Here is a 17,839-nt window from a genome sequence, read left to right as displayed (position 1 = left end):
GATATGTTTGACGATATATGACTGCTCTTATACAAAGCTGACGTGGCTGAGCGTAACAATCCGTCACTGCTCGTTTATCCTACAATATGAATTAAGATGGATTTGATATTTTAATAAATTAAATTAATTATTTTTTTATGTTGACTCTCTATAAATTTTCTCTCTGTATGAACGATATATATTATCCTATATTTTTAGCGATAAAATAATTAAAATAAACTTTTAAAATCTTTATATATTCTCTGCAGAATATATAGCACCTATTAAATATTAGAAATAAAGCTAGTGTTAAATTTTAATGAATAAACATCTCGTATTATAAAATGTGTACACGTACTGCAGACCTACTAAACGGGCCACTTTGTTATATTTACTATTTAGAACGAACGAATCGATACATTGATTTTCTGCATAAGACACAAAACATTCCGTTACAAAGCGTGAAATGTTTGTATGAAATATCGACGAAGCGATACCATTTACCTGTCGTTTTAATTGCCCGACATGTTTTACGAGAGCTGTACTACTAGCGGACTATCCGGAATCGTTTCATGAAAGCACCGGAATAGTTACCATATCGTCGCTGTTATCGGCATTACGACTGCGTTGGCGCGAGGCCACTCTCGTTATTATCGTGTTTAAACGGACGGAAAAGTTCGTCGTTAAGGTCGACGGAGAGTCGCCGTCGCCTCGGGCGTTATTAAATTACTCGCTGACTTTCCATGCCAGCGATCACACGATACGTTCTCTCTCTCTCTCTCTCTCTCTTTCTTTCTTTCTCTTTCTGTAATCGTGGTAATACGGCTATCTTATAACAATATGATATTTGCTCGCGACTTAGAGCTCGCAGGTGCGTGAGCGAGACACTTTTCTACATCAGCAGTTCTCAAACCACCGTGGTTTAAAGCTAAAAAGATATCCGGAACTGAAAAAGCTTTGATAACCGTTGGTTCTACCCTCTTTACACACGCGTCGTGCGATAAGCTTTAATCGGCCTCGGAAGGCATTTGCGATCGAATGGGTGTCTCGAGACTGCGACAAAATACACTTCTACAAGTGGAATACGATCTATGAATAAATATAAAATTGAATGTAGTGATATCGCTTGGTACGCGAAACTTTTGTTTTACAGCTATTCTTTTATAATCGTATTATCTGAGATAATTATATATGCTTAAAATTTCGTACCCGTATATATTAAGCGTACTTTCTCGATTTTACGTTCTCGTGTTTATTATGCGTATGACTCAACTTTTCTACTCCTCTTTTCTTTTTTCTTTTTTTTTAGCGCAGCGAATTTACATTTCCTGGCGCTTTTGTATAGGAGCTCACTGCAAAAGTCATATAAGCTGAATTAAATGCTCCGTAATAATACTAAACAAACGCATCGTGTAATGAAATATGACATAGCTAGAAAAAACAATAAAGTCGTCAAAATGTCATGGGATTGTCAGAATCTGTAGGAAAATAATTGGAGTTTCAAGCATAAGTGCATTTATGCTTCGGACTGCTAACGGAGTCCGCTGTTATGCGTCCGGAGCTGCGTTAAATGCACATTTAAGTTACTTGCGCTTTTCACGCAATCTTCACATTCGGGATATTTGCGGATTTTTGCGGACGTAAAATAATAATTCGCGTTGAACGAAGAGTTGGTGATAGTTTTGCCTTATATCTGTCGAACAGCAATATCTTCTAACTCGTCCAGCGAGCGTAATGAAGGAACACAGTGGCTCTAATGCACCGTCAAATGAAGTTCGTGATTTCGCTGAGTCGATTCGCTACGGACGAAAATAACACAGCTGCGCAATAAAAGAAACTTTGAAGAAACGCCGCCATTATGATGGCCGCCGCCGCGAAAGAAATACTTTAACAGAGCAAGCGATCGATCGAAGTTATCGCACTTCTACGGCCGGTCCGCACTAACGACACGGTCGTTATCTCAGAAAGTTCTTTTTTTTCTAATTGAAAAAGAGCAACCCCTTTAACAGAGAGTACACAGAGGGGGCTGAGCGATGCAGCTTAAGCGATCTCGGTAATGGATGGTGGAAAATAGTCTTCGTTATCGTTGCCATGACGGATGGTCTCCGTATCGGGTAAACGATGTTTCGCCTGTATAACCCGCCCCGGCCATTGCCGATTCCTTAAGCTGTCCTCGGAAAACGCCGTCATATCGCAACGCTAAATCTCCGTCGCCGAGGGTAAAGCGTAGCGGCATTAGCGCGACCCGACGCGACGGCGAGAGCTTTCTCCGTGGAAAATGTAAGGGTGGAAGATCAAGGGCCGGCCTCGCGATGAAGGAAGTAAATTACTAGCGCTCATGAATTTTTTATGGGCTGTCGCGAGGCCCGTCATCGTCGTCGACAAATTCTCGAGCGGCCCGGTTTAATGAGGCCGATTAAAAGTCTGATATCAAACGCGCGCTCGATCGTCAAACGAATGCATAATGCAAAATCGCTATACTAACGAAATGCCAATTCTGCGAGCATAGCCGACGTTGAAATACTTGTCCCCCTCCCCCCCATCGTCGGCGAAATGAAAATCTCATTTAACTGGCTGTCTCGCGACGGTGAAGTGTTGCCGAAGTGATTATGGATAGCGCCCGTAACGCACGGCCGGCGAAATAACTTTTTCTTCACGGTGTGTCACGTTTCCGCGGCATAAAAAGTGAGACGACGCGTCCACGTGCTTCCACGTGGAACAAGATGGTAATAACGCGGTAAAGCGTTTAGCACACACACGGCGGGACCCGTTGCACTTCTTACGCGCGTTTACGGTGTGCAGTCAGTAGAACGAGCGAGAGGCGATCTCGTGCGTCAGACTGCTGTGGCATTAAGTCCCGCTCGTGATCTTTATTCACGGCGAACTGTTGTCTTAAATATAGAACGGTCGCGAGCGCGGCGGTCGCGAGTCGACATTGCGCGACGCAGTCCATTACGACCGCATAAAACGAAGAAAGATTACGACGAGCAGGAATGATTCCGGAGATTGTTGCGATCGTTGCGAACCAGGTTCACGCACGAGTGACAAAGGCGCACACATTTCCCCGCATATTATGGACCAAACTGAGGTTTAATTTTAGAAAAGCTATGAAAAGTGTCTCTGATTGACTTGCATTCCATTTTAATGAATATTACACGAGCATTTCAAATTTACATTCTAGAAAACTATTATAATTTCATTATTTTTCGGTATGAGATATAGCTCAAGTCAAGTATCCATGATGGGTCATTTGGATCAGTCACTTTAATATTAAGACTGTCTAATAGCAAGACTAATAATATAGTAAGACTAATAATAGCAAGATTATCTCAATAGTGAGATATGCAACTGTGTAAATCTGTAAATAATGTATTTGTGCACTGTCTCATGCAATATTCATATAGATCAGATTCCCAAATATATATGTACACAGTAAAAAATTTTGTGTCAATGGAAGTCCACTCTCAATTTTGTGTTAAAATAACTTATTTATCGTGTTATTTTTGACATTTAGAAATGTTATAAATGTCGATATAACATTTCTAAATGTCAAAAATAACACGATGAATGAGTTATTTTAACACAAAATTGAGAGTGGACTTCCATTGACACAAAATTTTTTACTGTGTACGATTAGTGTCTAGAATAACAGAATAGTCCAGTGTCCAATATTATATCGCGTGTTTTGATACAACAAAGATTGTTAATCGCGTTATCGCATTAATAATTTGAGAATATTACGTTATTAAGAAAACAAAGTTCTCTCCCGCGCTTTGCGCTTGCATATTACATGCAGACCGCATAAGTCGATAATCTTAGTAACGAAAATTTCGCATTTATATGAGCGCTTCTACGTCGTATGATAACATGCAATTCGAGTTCAAGTTAATTCGAATAAAGGCTGAATGGGGTACTCTTGAATTTAATAGTCACTTGCGAACAATAGAATCTCCGATTTGCGTTGCGAATCGTCGCTCGACGTAGACTAATCTTGGAAGCTAATAGTCATTGTGCTTGCATTTCATAACGAATTATGCACTTACATAAATGCAAATTGTGCGCGCGCATACGTCGCCGAGTATGTAAATTCTTGCCCACGGATGTTCTGGTTCGTGGTCTAGCGACAACCGCGCTATGATGGTTGTGTGCTCGTACTTTGAATTTACAGGAAACGCATTTTGAAACGTTCTGTTTACACGGAGTATAAAGCAAATGTAATATTTTTTTATCAGATAAGCAAACAAATCACAAAATCGTCTGTTCTTTTCGCCCCGAAATGATAATGGAACATTGATCGTATACCTACTGTTTGAAAGAAAAAGGTCTGATTAGCACAAGGATAATTTACATCTTTCTATTCCACTTTGATATAATGAATATTATAATATATATTTTATTACCTATAAAATCAATACTGCAAAATGCTAAACATCAACTTCAACATGCGCGGCTTTCGTGGCATGTAATTATCACTTTCCAAGCGATAATTAATTTCTCTCTAAGTTCTCCAGCATTTGTGGTGTAGCTGTTTCTATCGCAATAACAATTCTGGTCTTTAGTTTATTGGTGGATTCGATCAGTATCTTCCTGCGAAGTACTTTCCACTCCTTTTTGATGCTGAACATTACCAGTCTCTTGAAGTTGCTTTAACCAACGTCGGACAGCATAATCTGAAGGTAGATCTTTTCCATACTGACAATAAGTTATGTAACGATGTTACGTTGTGATAACGGACGAACCAAAGTTTCGAAGAACCAAAGTACACACATTGCTTTCTCTTGAACAGTTACCATTTTGAAATATGATATATTATCAGACATCAATGCGGTGAGTATAGCGTTGTCAAATAAAACTTTTGGAGTCACACTTTCATATTCTGTAAGTTTACTTGTTTCCGGTTTGAAAATACTACATAGGCCACGAAAACCCCAACAATAATTTAGAATTACATATACATATATGCATATATATAATAATTTATATATGACGCAATTTATATATTGTACATTTTTCGGGACAAGAAGAAAGAAATTGCTTGCTAATCTGATAACTGCAATAAAGGGCGTAGAAGTTTGTGAAATTTCGTGATGAATCTTATTCTTAGGCAAATGGTACAGATAGGTTTAGTCATCGCTTAATTTGAAAAAAATGTTACTTCTACTATTTTAGCATCGTTAGGAAAATGATGAATTTCGCATCACTCGCGTGAGACGGCTCAATATAAAATCTCATGAAATTTCCGCGCCCTATATGTTAACTGCTTGATCATTGTTTCTCGCATCGTAATCATTAAGGTAAACGTGTTTTTAAGTAAGTGTTTTAAGAACGTGGGAAATGTTTGCTACATTTTCACGTTCCTTATATCGCTATTTTGTCACGTGCTTTACTGGATATTTTATCTCGCGTAAAGGGCTCTTTTGCTACGTAAAGTTTCCTTTTTTTTTTCCCTTTACGCGACAATAGGCGGTCTTGAAAGCGGAGATACTGCGATGTAATGGCACGACAACGGTAACGGGATAGACAACACGTACGCTCATGGTGCCCTTGCTCGAAAAATCTTATCACTTGTTACTTGTACACGCTCTCAAAGACTTTGAAGAGACGAAGAAGTGTAACTGTCGTTTAGTCTCTCGTATTGTATGCCATGCACCTTCCTTGCATCCTAATGAGGACTTTAGACGCGGCACTTGTATCTATCTCTCTTTCTCTCCCTCTGTCTCTGCCTCGCTATCCCTCGACGCGTGAGGCCGTTGCGACCGACTGCTACTTTTATTGCGGCATAAAGCGTATGTTTCCTTGAGAAAATGAGAACGTTTAAAAGGATTTTATGCCGGGAATAACGACGTAAATTCAGCAGATGTGGATTTACGTGGATAGAGCGCGCGATTACGCTGGGAAATGTTCTTTTAGTGGCAACATGAATTTTTATTCCCTAAAAGTCGTTTTACCATCCTCACGCTGGCGAACATATATAGACATAAGAAATTATAGATAGCGATTATATACGTACAATGTAATATCGTCTTTTTTCACGATATTAATAAAAAGCTAAAATACATATCAGATATGTGAGACGTAAAAATAAAGATAACCAATTGTGGGTTTTTTTGCTGTTCCCGCAATGTGCGTTTTATCTAAAAACAGATTAACTTTGACAATTTATATCGTACACCTACCAGCAACGCACTCGCCAATTGCCAGCAGTATTTCGCCTTGCATTCCTTGCAGTAAATAGCGAATAGGCGATATTTCGGATCGGCGGGCGCGTTAAGCTCGAAACAATCGCATAGCATTGCCATATTTATCCAAGGCAACGAATGACCGCGGCCCCATTTGCAGATCGTAAAGATAATAGAGACGCATAGTCGTAGCCATTCTGCGTCATCAATAATCCAACACCGTAACGTGGCCTGCAATTTGCAGGACATTAGCACCGCGGTCAGATTTCGGTGTTCTGTGCTACGAATGATGACTGATTTCGTTAATGTAGCGAGTACACGTGCATACCGCGCGGTTTCTGTGTCCTGTTACGAGGTAGCCGAAAGATAAGACCGCGAGTAATATGATTTCGCGACCTACGTGACTTCCAACCGCGACGAGTACGTGATAAAAGTTACACGAGTTTTTGCGCTGCAAACATTTTTGTTTTATTAGTCCAGAATTAGGGTAGAAAAATATCTCAATGGAAATCAAGAGATAGGAGTTGTTATCTCACAGCTTAGAAATTATCATAATTAACATATTTTTACGTATTTCAAATTATTATATTATTATTCTTATCGATTCTTTGATGTAATTCTTTTGCATGAATGTAGTTCTTTTCAGCACAATTTTTTGAAACTGAAAAGGCTATTTCGCCTATATAAAACAAATTTATAAAAATAGCAATAAAACTAAAAAAATTTGAAGGTATTATTTCTCAAGTTTAGTATTTATTGTAGCATATTTATTATTTTTTAATTAAATATGTTGCGAATTTTCAACACAACAGTTTATAAATATGGTTTAAAAAAATCTCATATATATATTCAATTATATATGTATTTTAAAACAGCATTTGCCAATTATTTGCCAATTAAGTCGAAATAATTAGTTTTGATTCTGTATATGTTCGCAAGCCTATTAGGCGCACCTATTACATTTCTAGACTCAGTAATTAGTCGTAAGAGCCTACTCAAAATTCTGCTACTGCGGAATATCACGGATGTTATAACCAGATTCACACTCAATTAACACGCTCGCGCTTACGTTGCGCGCGACTCCGCGGTGAGGCGACATTATGGATTTTATCGCGGCGGCCGCTAATTGCTACTGAAATTTATCTGGCGCCTCCATATTCTACGGGATATTACTACAGCGCTGCAGTAGTGCTCGAGATCATAACTTACCGTCCTAAATCAACACGCTGTTCTCCGTGGCGCTAAAACGCGAGAGTGGTGTCTCGTTTGATTTTGCTGGGTAACTCGCTGAGTAACTCGCTAAATCAAGTACATTTGTTTAAACTTTTTGTCTCCTCTGTGCAAAGTTCTAGACTATCGCTGCCAAAAGATGCAATGAGATCGAATCACGAGTAACAATGACATACTCAATAATAATGTTGAAAAAATCTTTCTTCTTTATTTAGATATACCGTAAACGACAAATTAAAAAAAAATCAATAGCTTTTATACAAGCGCAATACCACGATTTATATAAATATACATATATTTATATAATAAACTATTAATTGATTATTTTTGTCATTTGCTAGCTAATACAAAATTATAACATAAAAGCTAATGCGATAGAGGATATGATAGAAGCTTTTTTGCAACTTCAATTTAGATGATGGAGATTGAAGCTAAAAGAGATGTAAAAGATATGCGCTAGCGCGACATGTACAGGAAATTACATGTTGTATGTAAAATAAATAGTGCTATAAGACACGGGAGAGAAGAAGTAGCCGCGTGAAAGAAAGAGAATGAGAAAAGGAAATAGGGGGTGGAAATACTAACGGAAGATAGAAGGCGATATGGTAAATGAGAAAGAAAAAAAGTAAAGAAAAAAACAGGGGAAACAAAGAAGCAGAGCGATACGAAGTGAATGGAGAAAATAAAAACTAGAAAGATTTTGGACCGAGACGGAAGACAATGAGGAAAGGGGCGAAGGGATAAGTTGGATTAGCTGAAACTATCCAGTATAAGAAAAGGCGAAGGACAGAGACTCGATGAAGGAGTAGGCCGCCGCCCACTCGCGCGCACAGATTAAGCATCTTAATCGCCTACGAGCAAAACTGCAAATTGCGCACTCGGGTGAAATGAAAATGACACCGAGTATACGTACGCTTGCTTGTAAGAGAGCTTGCACGACGCGTTTAAAACAAAAAAAGTTCAACGGGCTTGAAGCACAAGCGAGGAAAGGACATGGAGCTCGTGAACGCGGAAGCGAAGGGTGAATGGTCATAGAGGAAGGGTCGACTAAAAAGTCAAGACACAGGAGACATACCCGATTGAATTGGAGACGCTTTGAGTGAGTGAAAATGGTGTGAGTTACAGGGCGCTTACCAAGAGTGCAGATAACTTTTTTTTTAATCAGCGACGCTATTAAATTGCCGCTTTAATCTCGGTCCTGCAGTTTTAACAGCAGCATTCCCTATGATTAAAAACGAGCCGGTTTCGAAACTATGCGATTGCATTAACAATACAATTTTCCGCCGCGAGAACTTTGTTTCCTCCGCGAGCTTTTATTTTTGCGACCGCGTTTTACTATTGTAATTTAAAGTGGATATTTACCAAACTTGTAGGAATGTGTGTTAAATGCTTATAATTAATAAAATATGAAAGATATTAATAATTTTACACAATTCCTTCTTCCTATTTCATTCTTCTTCTGGATTTATCTTCGAATATGCACTCCTATAAATTTGTACGTCAAAACGGATAATATTAAGTAAACTGGCGTGGCGCGGCGCGAATATATTTTGCTGACAACTAAGTTAATCTACTTTTATGCAGTAATTTTTGTACATACGTCGCCTTCATTAGAGCAGGTCGCAATCTCATCTTTTCTGGCATTTTGCTTAATAATGTACGACTTAGCGTGGGTGGTTATATTACCTCAACGATGAAAATTTATATTTACAGAGATCTCACTTCTCGTGAAAAACGTAATATTCGCTAATGCGGAAAATTTATTTCCATCTCATTTTCGAAATGTTAAAACAGCAAGTTGTTCTAACGTTTATTCTCTCGAGATATATTAAAAATAAACAGTTAAAACAGAATTTTGGATAAAACAATGCGAGTTATCACAATGCCTTGCGTTTCAACATAAAATAGATTTAATATCAAAATATTGTCATATGCAATAATACCAACGAAATAATAATATCAATAAAGTTTTGATAATTAAGAACACACTAGGAAAACCATGAAATGATGATCTGCAACAATTAAACAGACAATACTGATATTTTATTATTCATAGAGGATTAAAATCAGCATAATTTCAATGAATACAGATTTTGATGTGGGTAGACGAAAACAAATCCCTCTAAAATTATTCTTGAAAATTTACATAAATGCGCGACTAATGCGAAACAAATTTTTTTTCCGTATCTGCATAAGTGTATGCGTTTCACATATAATTTTGTATTTCTGTATTTAATACGTCAAAAATTAAACTAAAATAGAAGTTAATTTCAATCCCTATTTTTAACAAAGCCTTGTTTTATTATGATGCCGACGTTTCTTTTTTGCTGCGCAGAAAGTGAATTAGCGCTAAATAACGCTGAGCAAAGAAGAGCTTTACAACGTTTCTAATCGCCGAAGCTCCTAAACTCACCGGTCGCGAAACGCGTGACGTAGAAAACGGCAGCTCGTCAACTTCTGACATTCCACACAAAGCGCCGTCTCGCGAGAGTACTCACCGTGAAATCGCGTATCGTCGTACATACATACCGCGCACCTTTTTGCCCCTCACTGAGATTAAAGTCCTTTGCGCTTTGTCCACAAGAGTGTCTGACATCCTCCGTCCTCCACCTCGTTTCGCGCAACGTTTCTCCGCGGGCGGAAGATAGACGCCGACGAATAATTTTCTTCAACGCATATCAGGCCGAGCAAAATTAGTCTTGAGGATGAAATGTGGAGGGATAAGAGCAGTGGAGCGGGTGGGACTTGCGCCACCCTAACGAGACTCTAATCTTCTTCCCTCGTTGAAGCTTAGGGCAGCTCGCTCAAACTTTCGCCTCGTACACCGGGTAATTAAAATGTTAATCGAGGAATTAGCCAGTTAAGGAGAAGGTTCGCCCCGGCGCGGCGTATACTTTGGTTTTGCCCGCACGTCGTCTGTCTTGGTTAACGGAACTCGGGAGTCGAACTTTGATCGAATTTGACGTGAACAGAGCGACACCCAGAGGAGGTAGTGACAATTCTGTCTCATGAGAAGTAGATATCGATGTACCTCAAAAATTTAATAATGATTTCTAAAGTTATTTTAAAATATGTATAACGAGATGTGTATGTATGTAATATAACTATAATAGATTGAACTTTAGATATAGCTTTATTGAAATTGGTATTATATGTTTATTTTCCAAGTAGTTGCAATTCATGAGAATTATGTTAATTATTTCCTATAGTTTGTATTACAGTCCAATTGGAAATTTAAAGTTTATGGATTTATAAGAAGTGTCAGAGAAATAATATGCATAGAATTGAATAAAATGCCGATTCTGTCTATATATACTTCTACGCGTCATGTGCTGCGAACGTAATCTCTCGGTCATCTACCAGAGCGGTTTGGGATTCCTATTTTGGAAATTAGTTGGAAAATTAGTTTTGGCCACCAGTTTACTATGAACTTTTGAAATTGGTAGGTTGGAGGACTGGCATGACCGGGGAACATAGTTTTATGTCGTCAACGAGTCACCCCGTACATTGTCAAGTTCTAATGTTATTACAGTTCATTCCGCGCGGCATTTCAACGCGCGCGGTCAGCAATGAAATGTCGACAGGAAATTGTTAGCTTCCGTTACATCTAAAAGACCATCTTTCACTTTTTGTTGCAGGTTGGACGACGAGAAGTTGGATCTCATTAACGTAAGTAATTCCAATAAGATGAAGCATTACCTTTTACAACTTTAATTAAACGTCTCGCTCGTGGAACAATGTAGAGCAGAAATTATATTTATCTAGAATCTGAGACTGAGAATCAAGTCTTCTATGAAATATATGCAATTGCAGAAAATGCAATATTAAAATAATTATACAAAAATGAAAATAAGAGCGATATTAATAATAATTTAATTGTCCAATTTAGTCTCTAATAAAATAATATTTTTAGATAAAACAGTAATAATAATTTCAAAGAAATAATGTAAGAAAAATGTTAAATAGTAGATGTCATTTATTATTAATACGTTAATTTAATCGCTTTAATTTCAAGAAAATATATAAATTAATTCAAATCATCCGCACGGATTTGAAATTATCATTTTGCAGCTTAGTCCTCTTTGCACTGGATCGATTAAAAGCCCCGCGATATTAGCTCTCTGTAATCGCGTAAGCCTCCGTACGATTTCGTCGACGTTGATCGACGTCGATATACGGGACGCAGCGGATGGAAATGGACCATGCAGTAGAACTACGCATTCCACGCCATATCAAACGTTGCCGGCGTCATGGCGGCCTAATGCACCGCGTCGCAAGCATAACTGTATGTGCCAAATAACCGGAAATTACCGGGCGCATTTCAATCAGAACCGCCCGGCAATGTCCGTCGCATGGACCATCGTTTGTTCCGCATAAATAGACGCCTAGCTTGTATGATAATCTCTCAAATCGAGCCGGGAAATCTCGGGGAATTGCTGGCTTCTCTCTGGAGAACCGCTTTTCCGGTAAAGCTACAGCGAATGATCTCTATATTCAACGGAAAGGATCGCTCGTTTATCATTCATATCACGATTATCATTCATATAGTTATTTATCGTTGCTAATATATCGGTAAAATGTGGAAATTAGAAATATATTTTAATTTCTTTAATAATTTATTTTTCATAAGTTTGGCACCAACTATCTGACACAAATTTACAAAGGTTTAATTTAAATATTACTGGTATTAAATATTGAATAGTGAATGAATAAAATCGGATCATTGTACGGATTCGAAAAATAGAGTTTTATGAATATGAATAAATAATAATATTTTATATAGGTATTAGTTAATTCTATTTTACTTTTTGTATTTGAATAATTAAGCTAAAATTGAATTTCTAAAAGCACTCAATATAATCCCTTTAATTAAATTTTCGTTATAAAAAAATCAAACGCAGACTTAATTGTCGCAATGTTCCAATTTCTCAAAGAGCGCAATTCTGCGTAACCCTTACATTCTATTATACCTACTATACAAATACAATGTATTTAATATTCATGTTTGCATAATATGTACATTTGAACGGCAAAATTATAAATACGACAAGCGCGATAATAACGATATTTCGAAGTTCGTCTTTTTTCAACATATAAAATGGAGTGTAAATTGCAATGGAATAGAAACAGCAATCTGAACAGTACAGAGCGATATTATATATTGTAGTCATCACTGAATATTGAAAATGATTTTCCTCCGTTTATCCTACATCATATTGCGTGCATCCGCTATGAAATTGCGCACTTAAGCAGGATAGAACGCAATATCGTGTAAACGCCCGCAGATTTATCTCGATCGTACATTGCTGTATTTACCAACGTGTTCCAATTGCATTAGTTACGATACTTCACGCGTAGTACAGCAAAACAATCGTCTTTGACTTGGATGAAGCCACGTACATTTAGCTTGTAAAGTGCAATTGCACTTCGCTAGCGATATAGGAGCGCAACTCATTAAATCTGCCCTGCGGTCGAATGTTTCAGCGAACCACGACACCCTAAATAGCCTTTTGATAAATATAAATTAAACGTAAATGGTGTTCCGTGTAGCATGCTTTAAATTAAATGTCTTGAATAAACATTATGTTGCAGTAGCATTTTTTTTTATATTCTACTAAACACTTCTTGATACATAAAGGATTTTCAAATATATGTATTTTTTCCGTATTTTATCTTCGTACAAGAAAACTAATAAAAATTAGTTTTACTATTTTTATGTAATTATTAAAAAATAATAAAACTAACCTTTACATAGCTGTTATCTATATGAAAGTTAATTTTATTATTTTTACATATGTATATACAGATAATAATTTACACATTAATTGTACACACACATCAACTTTCAGCTGTTTCAAGAATTTCCAATTTTTTATCATGTTTTCTATGTTTTCTATCATCGCGTCTTAGTGATATATGTTATAGCTGGTTGTAAGAGGATCAATTGAAAGGATACATATTTTGCAATCTTCTTGGATACCAAGATACCGAGAATCTTTATTCCTCCTCTCTTTCTCTGCAATGTCAGTATCGAGCATGGAGTACCAACAATCTCAAGAGAGTGCCTTTTACTCCACAATCTTCCGCTTGCGTTTTATTGCCGGGCTACTCTCCTCTCGCTTGTCGAACTGCTCTCTTGATTTTTCTCAGCCACTTGTTTTCATCGTTCTCTTTTCTCGGACATTCCCAAGGGTGCTTCTTGTCCCGTAGAAATCTTGCTTGGTATGTGTGTGTACACGTGTATGTGCGATTATAGACATACGTTCCCTAATATATCACATTAATCGAGGTAAATTCTCGAACAATTCAATGACTCGTAAATTAAAATAATTAATATTCGTAGTAGATTAATATTAGTTAACTCAATTTTGAAGCGTTGTAATCATCGTGTAATTTATTTTTTTCGTAGAAATATTAAAAAATTTTAAAATTATAATAAATAAAAATGTATAACAATAAAAAATTTATAATTACGAATTTACCGAAATTTCATTTAAATAACTAATATGCTCTATATTTTTATTATTAAAAATGCATGAAATGCATTTTTCCGTTGGGATGTCATGTAGCGCAAGTCCTTCCATTTGCATATCATTTTACAGTATATGCGATGGTAATCTCAGGGGAGTGTCCACTCTACAATCTTCCGCATATGTCATATTGCCGTTGAACGACAATCCTGATTGTTCCCGTGGAAAAAAGAATCGTTCTTTTTCCTCTTGCTTTTTCTCGAATGATCTCCCTTACGAACGATTTTATGTAATTCTCATCGTTATTTGTAATGCATACGACAGGATGAACAGACATTGATGATCAAATTTTATTCTGTTAAACCTCGTGTTAAACCCTGCTAGCAGAATTACTGTCCTTCGATTATTGTATTTGATTATTGTATTATCTCTTAATTTTATAAATATACGGAAGTAAAAAGAGCATCTATTTTTATTCCATTAATGTAATGTTTTATTATTAAACATAATCCGCCTCCCATTTTGTATAAACCGAAAAGTAATTACGTTATAAAGAAATCTCTTGTATAAAATTTTTTATTGGATAAAAAATATAAAATTAATTGGATAAACTTATCTCATATATATTGTCAAAATATATAATAAATATTTTATTGTAACATTTATGTTAAATGTTTCATGGCATATCATTTTTTGTCATTATGTCATAACAACGATGACATATAATACATAAATTTTACTATACTATTAAATAACTACATAATACCTACGATTATGTAGTTAATACGTAGAAAAACTTTCACAGAACTTCTGTATATTAATAAACGCAACATTTTTTAAATTATAATACCTGATGCTCTTATAATTTAAGCATGAATCACACTTTATAAGTTATTATGTGGTTTAAAGATAACCGATCATGCGATCATACGACCATAACTTTTTAATTAATTTTTTCGATGTTACCCAATCTCGCAGCATTCTCGCGTTGCTATTATTGCCGGTGACAATTTTGCGAAGTACCCTCCATGAATGGAAACTTGTTAATGAGTTTACTCCTCGTAGATGCGATTCTCCCGAGGTGATTTAAATTAAAGCGTTATTGTGTTTCGTTATTTATTCGGAAATGAAAGGGGAGACGACCCATTTATAACTATTATCTTATATCAGAGAGGCATACACTGATAGAAGGAGCTCGGCGAGAGAGCACTCAATGGCGGATTTTACAATGGTAAGATCCAGTATAACGATCGTCTTTCGTGCAAAGAGTTCAATCATGGAAACTTTTGCCGAAGCGTGCGCACAAAGAAGGCATGCCTTTCTCGTGGCGTGGTTTCTTTTTTCTTGAAAAGTACAAAAAAGAAAGTTCTGCTGGGGCGAAAATCTTTACCCGACTCGTGAGACAATGGCAATGGTTTTTCCTTTCGCGTTGAGATCGATGAACATTACGGAGAAAGATGGTGCGATCATCCTGTCGCCCCGTTCTATTATATATGTTTTGTCACGATAAGTTTTTGCGAAGACCTATTATATATTGTACTGTGACACATTTATCTCGAGACTCTTGCAATTAAACGCAATAAATAAGCTCAGCTTATTTCGTAGAGCTTCTGTTTTGCTACGCACGTGCGAGTTTATTGTCCCAGTAAATTTACACATAATTATTGCGCATATGTGAGAAATAACAAAAGTCTTGATTTTAACATATATGTATATATATATATATATATATATATATATGTATGCATGTATGTATGTATGTATAATTAAATTTTGTCACTATGAGACAAATCAGATATCATCTCAATAATGTGAAACATTTTCATAAAAAATATAGTAAAACTGTAATTATAGGCATAATCTGTCCACGCATATCTATACATCTAAGCTGTGGACAAAAGACACTGTTGGCTTCAACTCGATTTAGAATGGATCAGGGAACAAGTTTCTCTCGCGACCGAATTCTAAGGTTTAAAATGAAAAAGGGACATTTAGCGCGGTAACTCTACGAGCCAACTACGCCGTTTAAATTAATTCCTCCACCGCGTTAAACGCTCGCCTACTTCTGGCTGCTGCATTTCCGCGCCTATCACCTCGCGATCGTTGTCGGACGAGTCATGCACACACCAAAGCAGCAAAACAGGGTGTCGGGAACAGTTGTCGCGACAGATACCCACCACTTTGTACTCTCTCACGTTTGGCTCTGACATTAATACGGCGAATTATATTGCGAATGAGTTTCGCGAGTGTGAGTGCGGAAACGGATTTAAACGATCCGTATTAGCGCAACAGTTATATTTCATCAGCGAATGAATATTCATAATCCCCGTATCTCACGTTTAGCATTATTGTTACACCTCTGCAATACGTTATCTTGATATTAATGATTAATTATCGGTATTATGTAGATACGTTACATCATAACATAGCTTTGAACGGGAGCAACCTATATTTCCATATTGAACATGTTCCGCCGTTTCCCTAAACGATTTATTATACTTTCTATTTATATTTCAGAGAAATACGATTGGCAATATTACTATTATATTTAACAAGATAATAATTTAATTATCCAGCATGTACAAAGTAAATGAAATGTAATTAATATTAATATTTCCGTGAAAGTTCTCGCAAACAATTTGACAGTAAACGCGTACTCATAAATGAATCTACAGGATATGTACAAGATGTTCCATACATCTTTGAAACAGATTAGAGATATAAAGAAAAATTGTAAAATAAAATTGAATGATAATGATTATGCTTTTACATATCTATAAATGATAAATGCAATTTATCAGTTTGTAGAAATAATACCGGGTTCGCGTCAATAAACGAAATGATTTGTACTTGAACAATGTATTGCAGCTATATATACTTATTATAGTTTCTTCCACTATTGACGATCAGGTACGAAATCGACAAATGCATGGTAAAGCGTATTTTTATATATTGCCACATGTACACCTTCTACCTTTTAACGCGCGGGCGTCCCTCAATTCGAGCCTAAAATGGATTTGCGGAGTTAAAGCACACGTACACGAGTTTGCCTTTAAATTCGTCATCGAGGGTTGCTGCATGTCTGCCGTCCGTGCTCGCTTCTAAAGGAATTGCGTTTTTCGCAGACCGTGTTTTCATCTGTTTCTCCGTTTATTGTATTACCCATATGCCTTTAGTGATAAAAGCGCAATTTTAAATTAATTTATTGCCGTTGTTACGTACAATAAGATTAAAAAAGGAACGACATACTGTAGTACTTATTAGGAATTTAATATTAGAAATTTAATATATTGAAATCTATATGTAAACGAGAGTTTTCTTAATTTAATTTCTACTCGAAAGAAAACACTTGATCTTAAGTATCCTATTATACATAAAATCAACGGTTCATGAGACATTTTCACATTTTAAAAGTAGCGATTTTTCACAAAACGCCGTGAATGATATATTTCCACAGGGTTAGGATTTATAGCTGACAATTGTGATGAGTTTTGGATTTTGGCCAACGGAAACGGAAACGTGTAAACAAGTTGAAGCATTTGCAAGCAGGTGTATCGATTCGTCACACACTATCGAGACATATGTCATACAATATTCTCTTTCGCGCCTATGCATCTCGAATGCATATATAATTCAGTCAATATTTTAACAAATTAATTCGTGCATAAATGAGTTTTTTCCCGGTATTTATCATTATTGCATTGCGAGGGTTGGCTGCAAAATTAATTAAAATTTTTTGCGATCTGCCGTAAATATAGCATGCGATTCGTGACATTTAATGAACATCAGGTGCAGTGAAAAATGCGAGTTAATTATATTGATGTAAAAAATTGAATTTTTATCCAAGTTACAAGCGCCAGCGATAATTGAATTCAAACTGCGAGTTTTGACGATGAGTTCGCGACTTTTTGCCATATAATAACAACAGCGGTATCTCGGTGACGGTAGATAGATTAAGCCGCAACAAGGTAAAATTAAATA

At 36.5% G+C, this 17,839-nt stretch overlaps 1 protein-coding gene across 2 annotated transcripts in view; it reads left to right on the top strand.

Annotated features, from left to right (window-relative positions):
- Nucleotides 1-17,839, top strand: part of Invadolysin (leishmanolysin-like peptidase, invadolysin) — a 262,515-nt gene that overhangs the window by 195,022 nt on the left and 49,654 nt on the right. Inside the window, exon 4 of one of the 2 annotated variants that reach the window (XM_071700201.1) lies at nt 11,027-11,057. The exons of the other annotated variant lie outside the window; for it this stretch is intronic. Within the exon in view, the coding sequence (XP_071556302.1) occupies nt 11,027-11,057 (31 nt within the window). The remainder of the gene's footprint in view (nt 1-11,026; nt 11,058-17,839) is intronic. 2 annotated transcript variants of the gene reach the window in all.

The sequence above is a fragment of the Temnothorax nylanderi genome, unplaced genomic scaffold (genome assembly GCF_030848795.1).
Source record: "Temnothorax nylanderi isolate EJ_2023f unplaced genomic scaffold, tnyl_v1.0 TNYL_tig0021_pilon, whole genome shotgun sequence".
NCBI classification, from domain to species: domain Eukaryota; kingdom Metazoa; phylum Arthropoda; class Insecta; order Hymenoptera; family Formicidae; genus Temnothorax; species Temnothorax nylanderi.
Note: the sequence above shows the minus strand (reverse complement) of the source record. Positions and strands in the feature narration are given on the sequence as shown.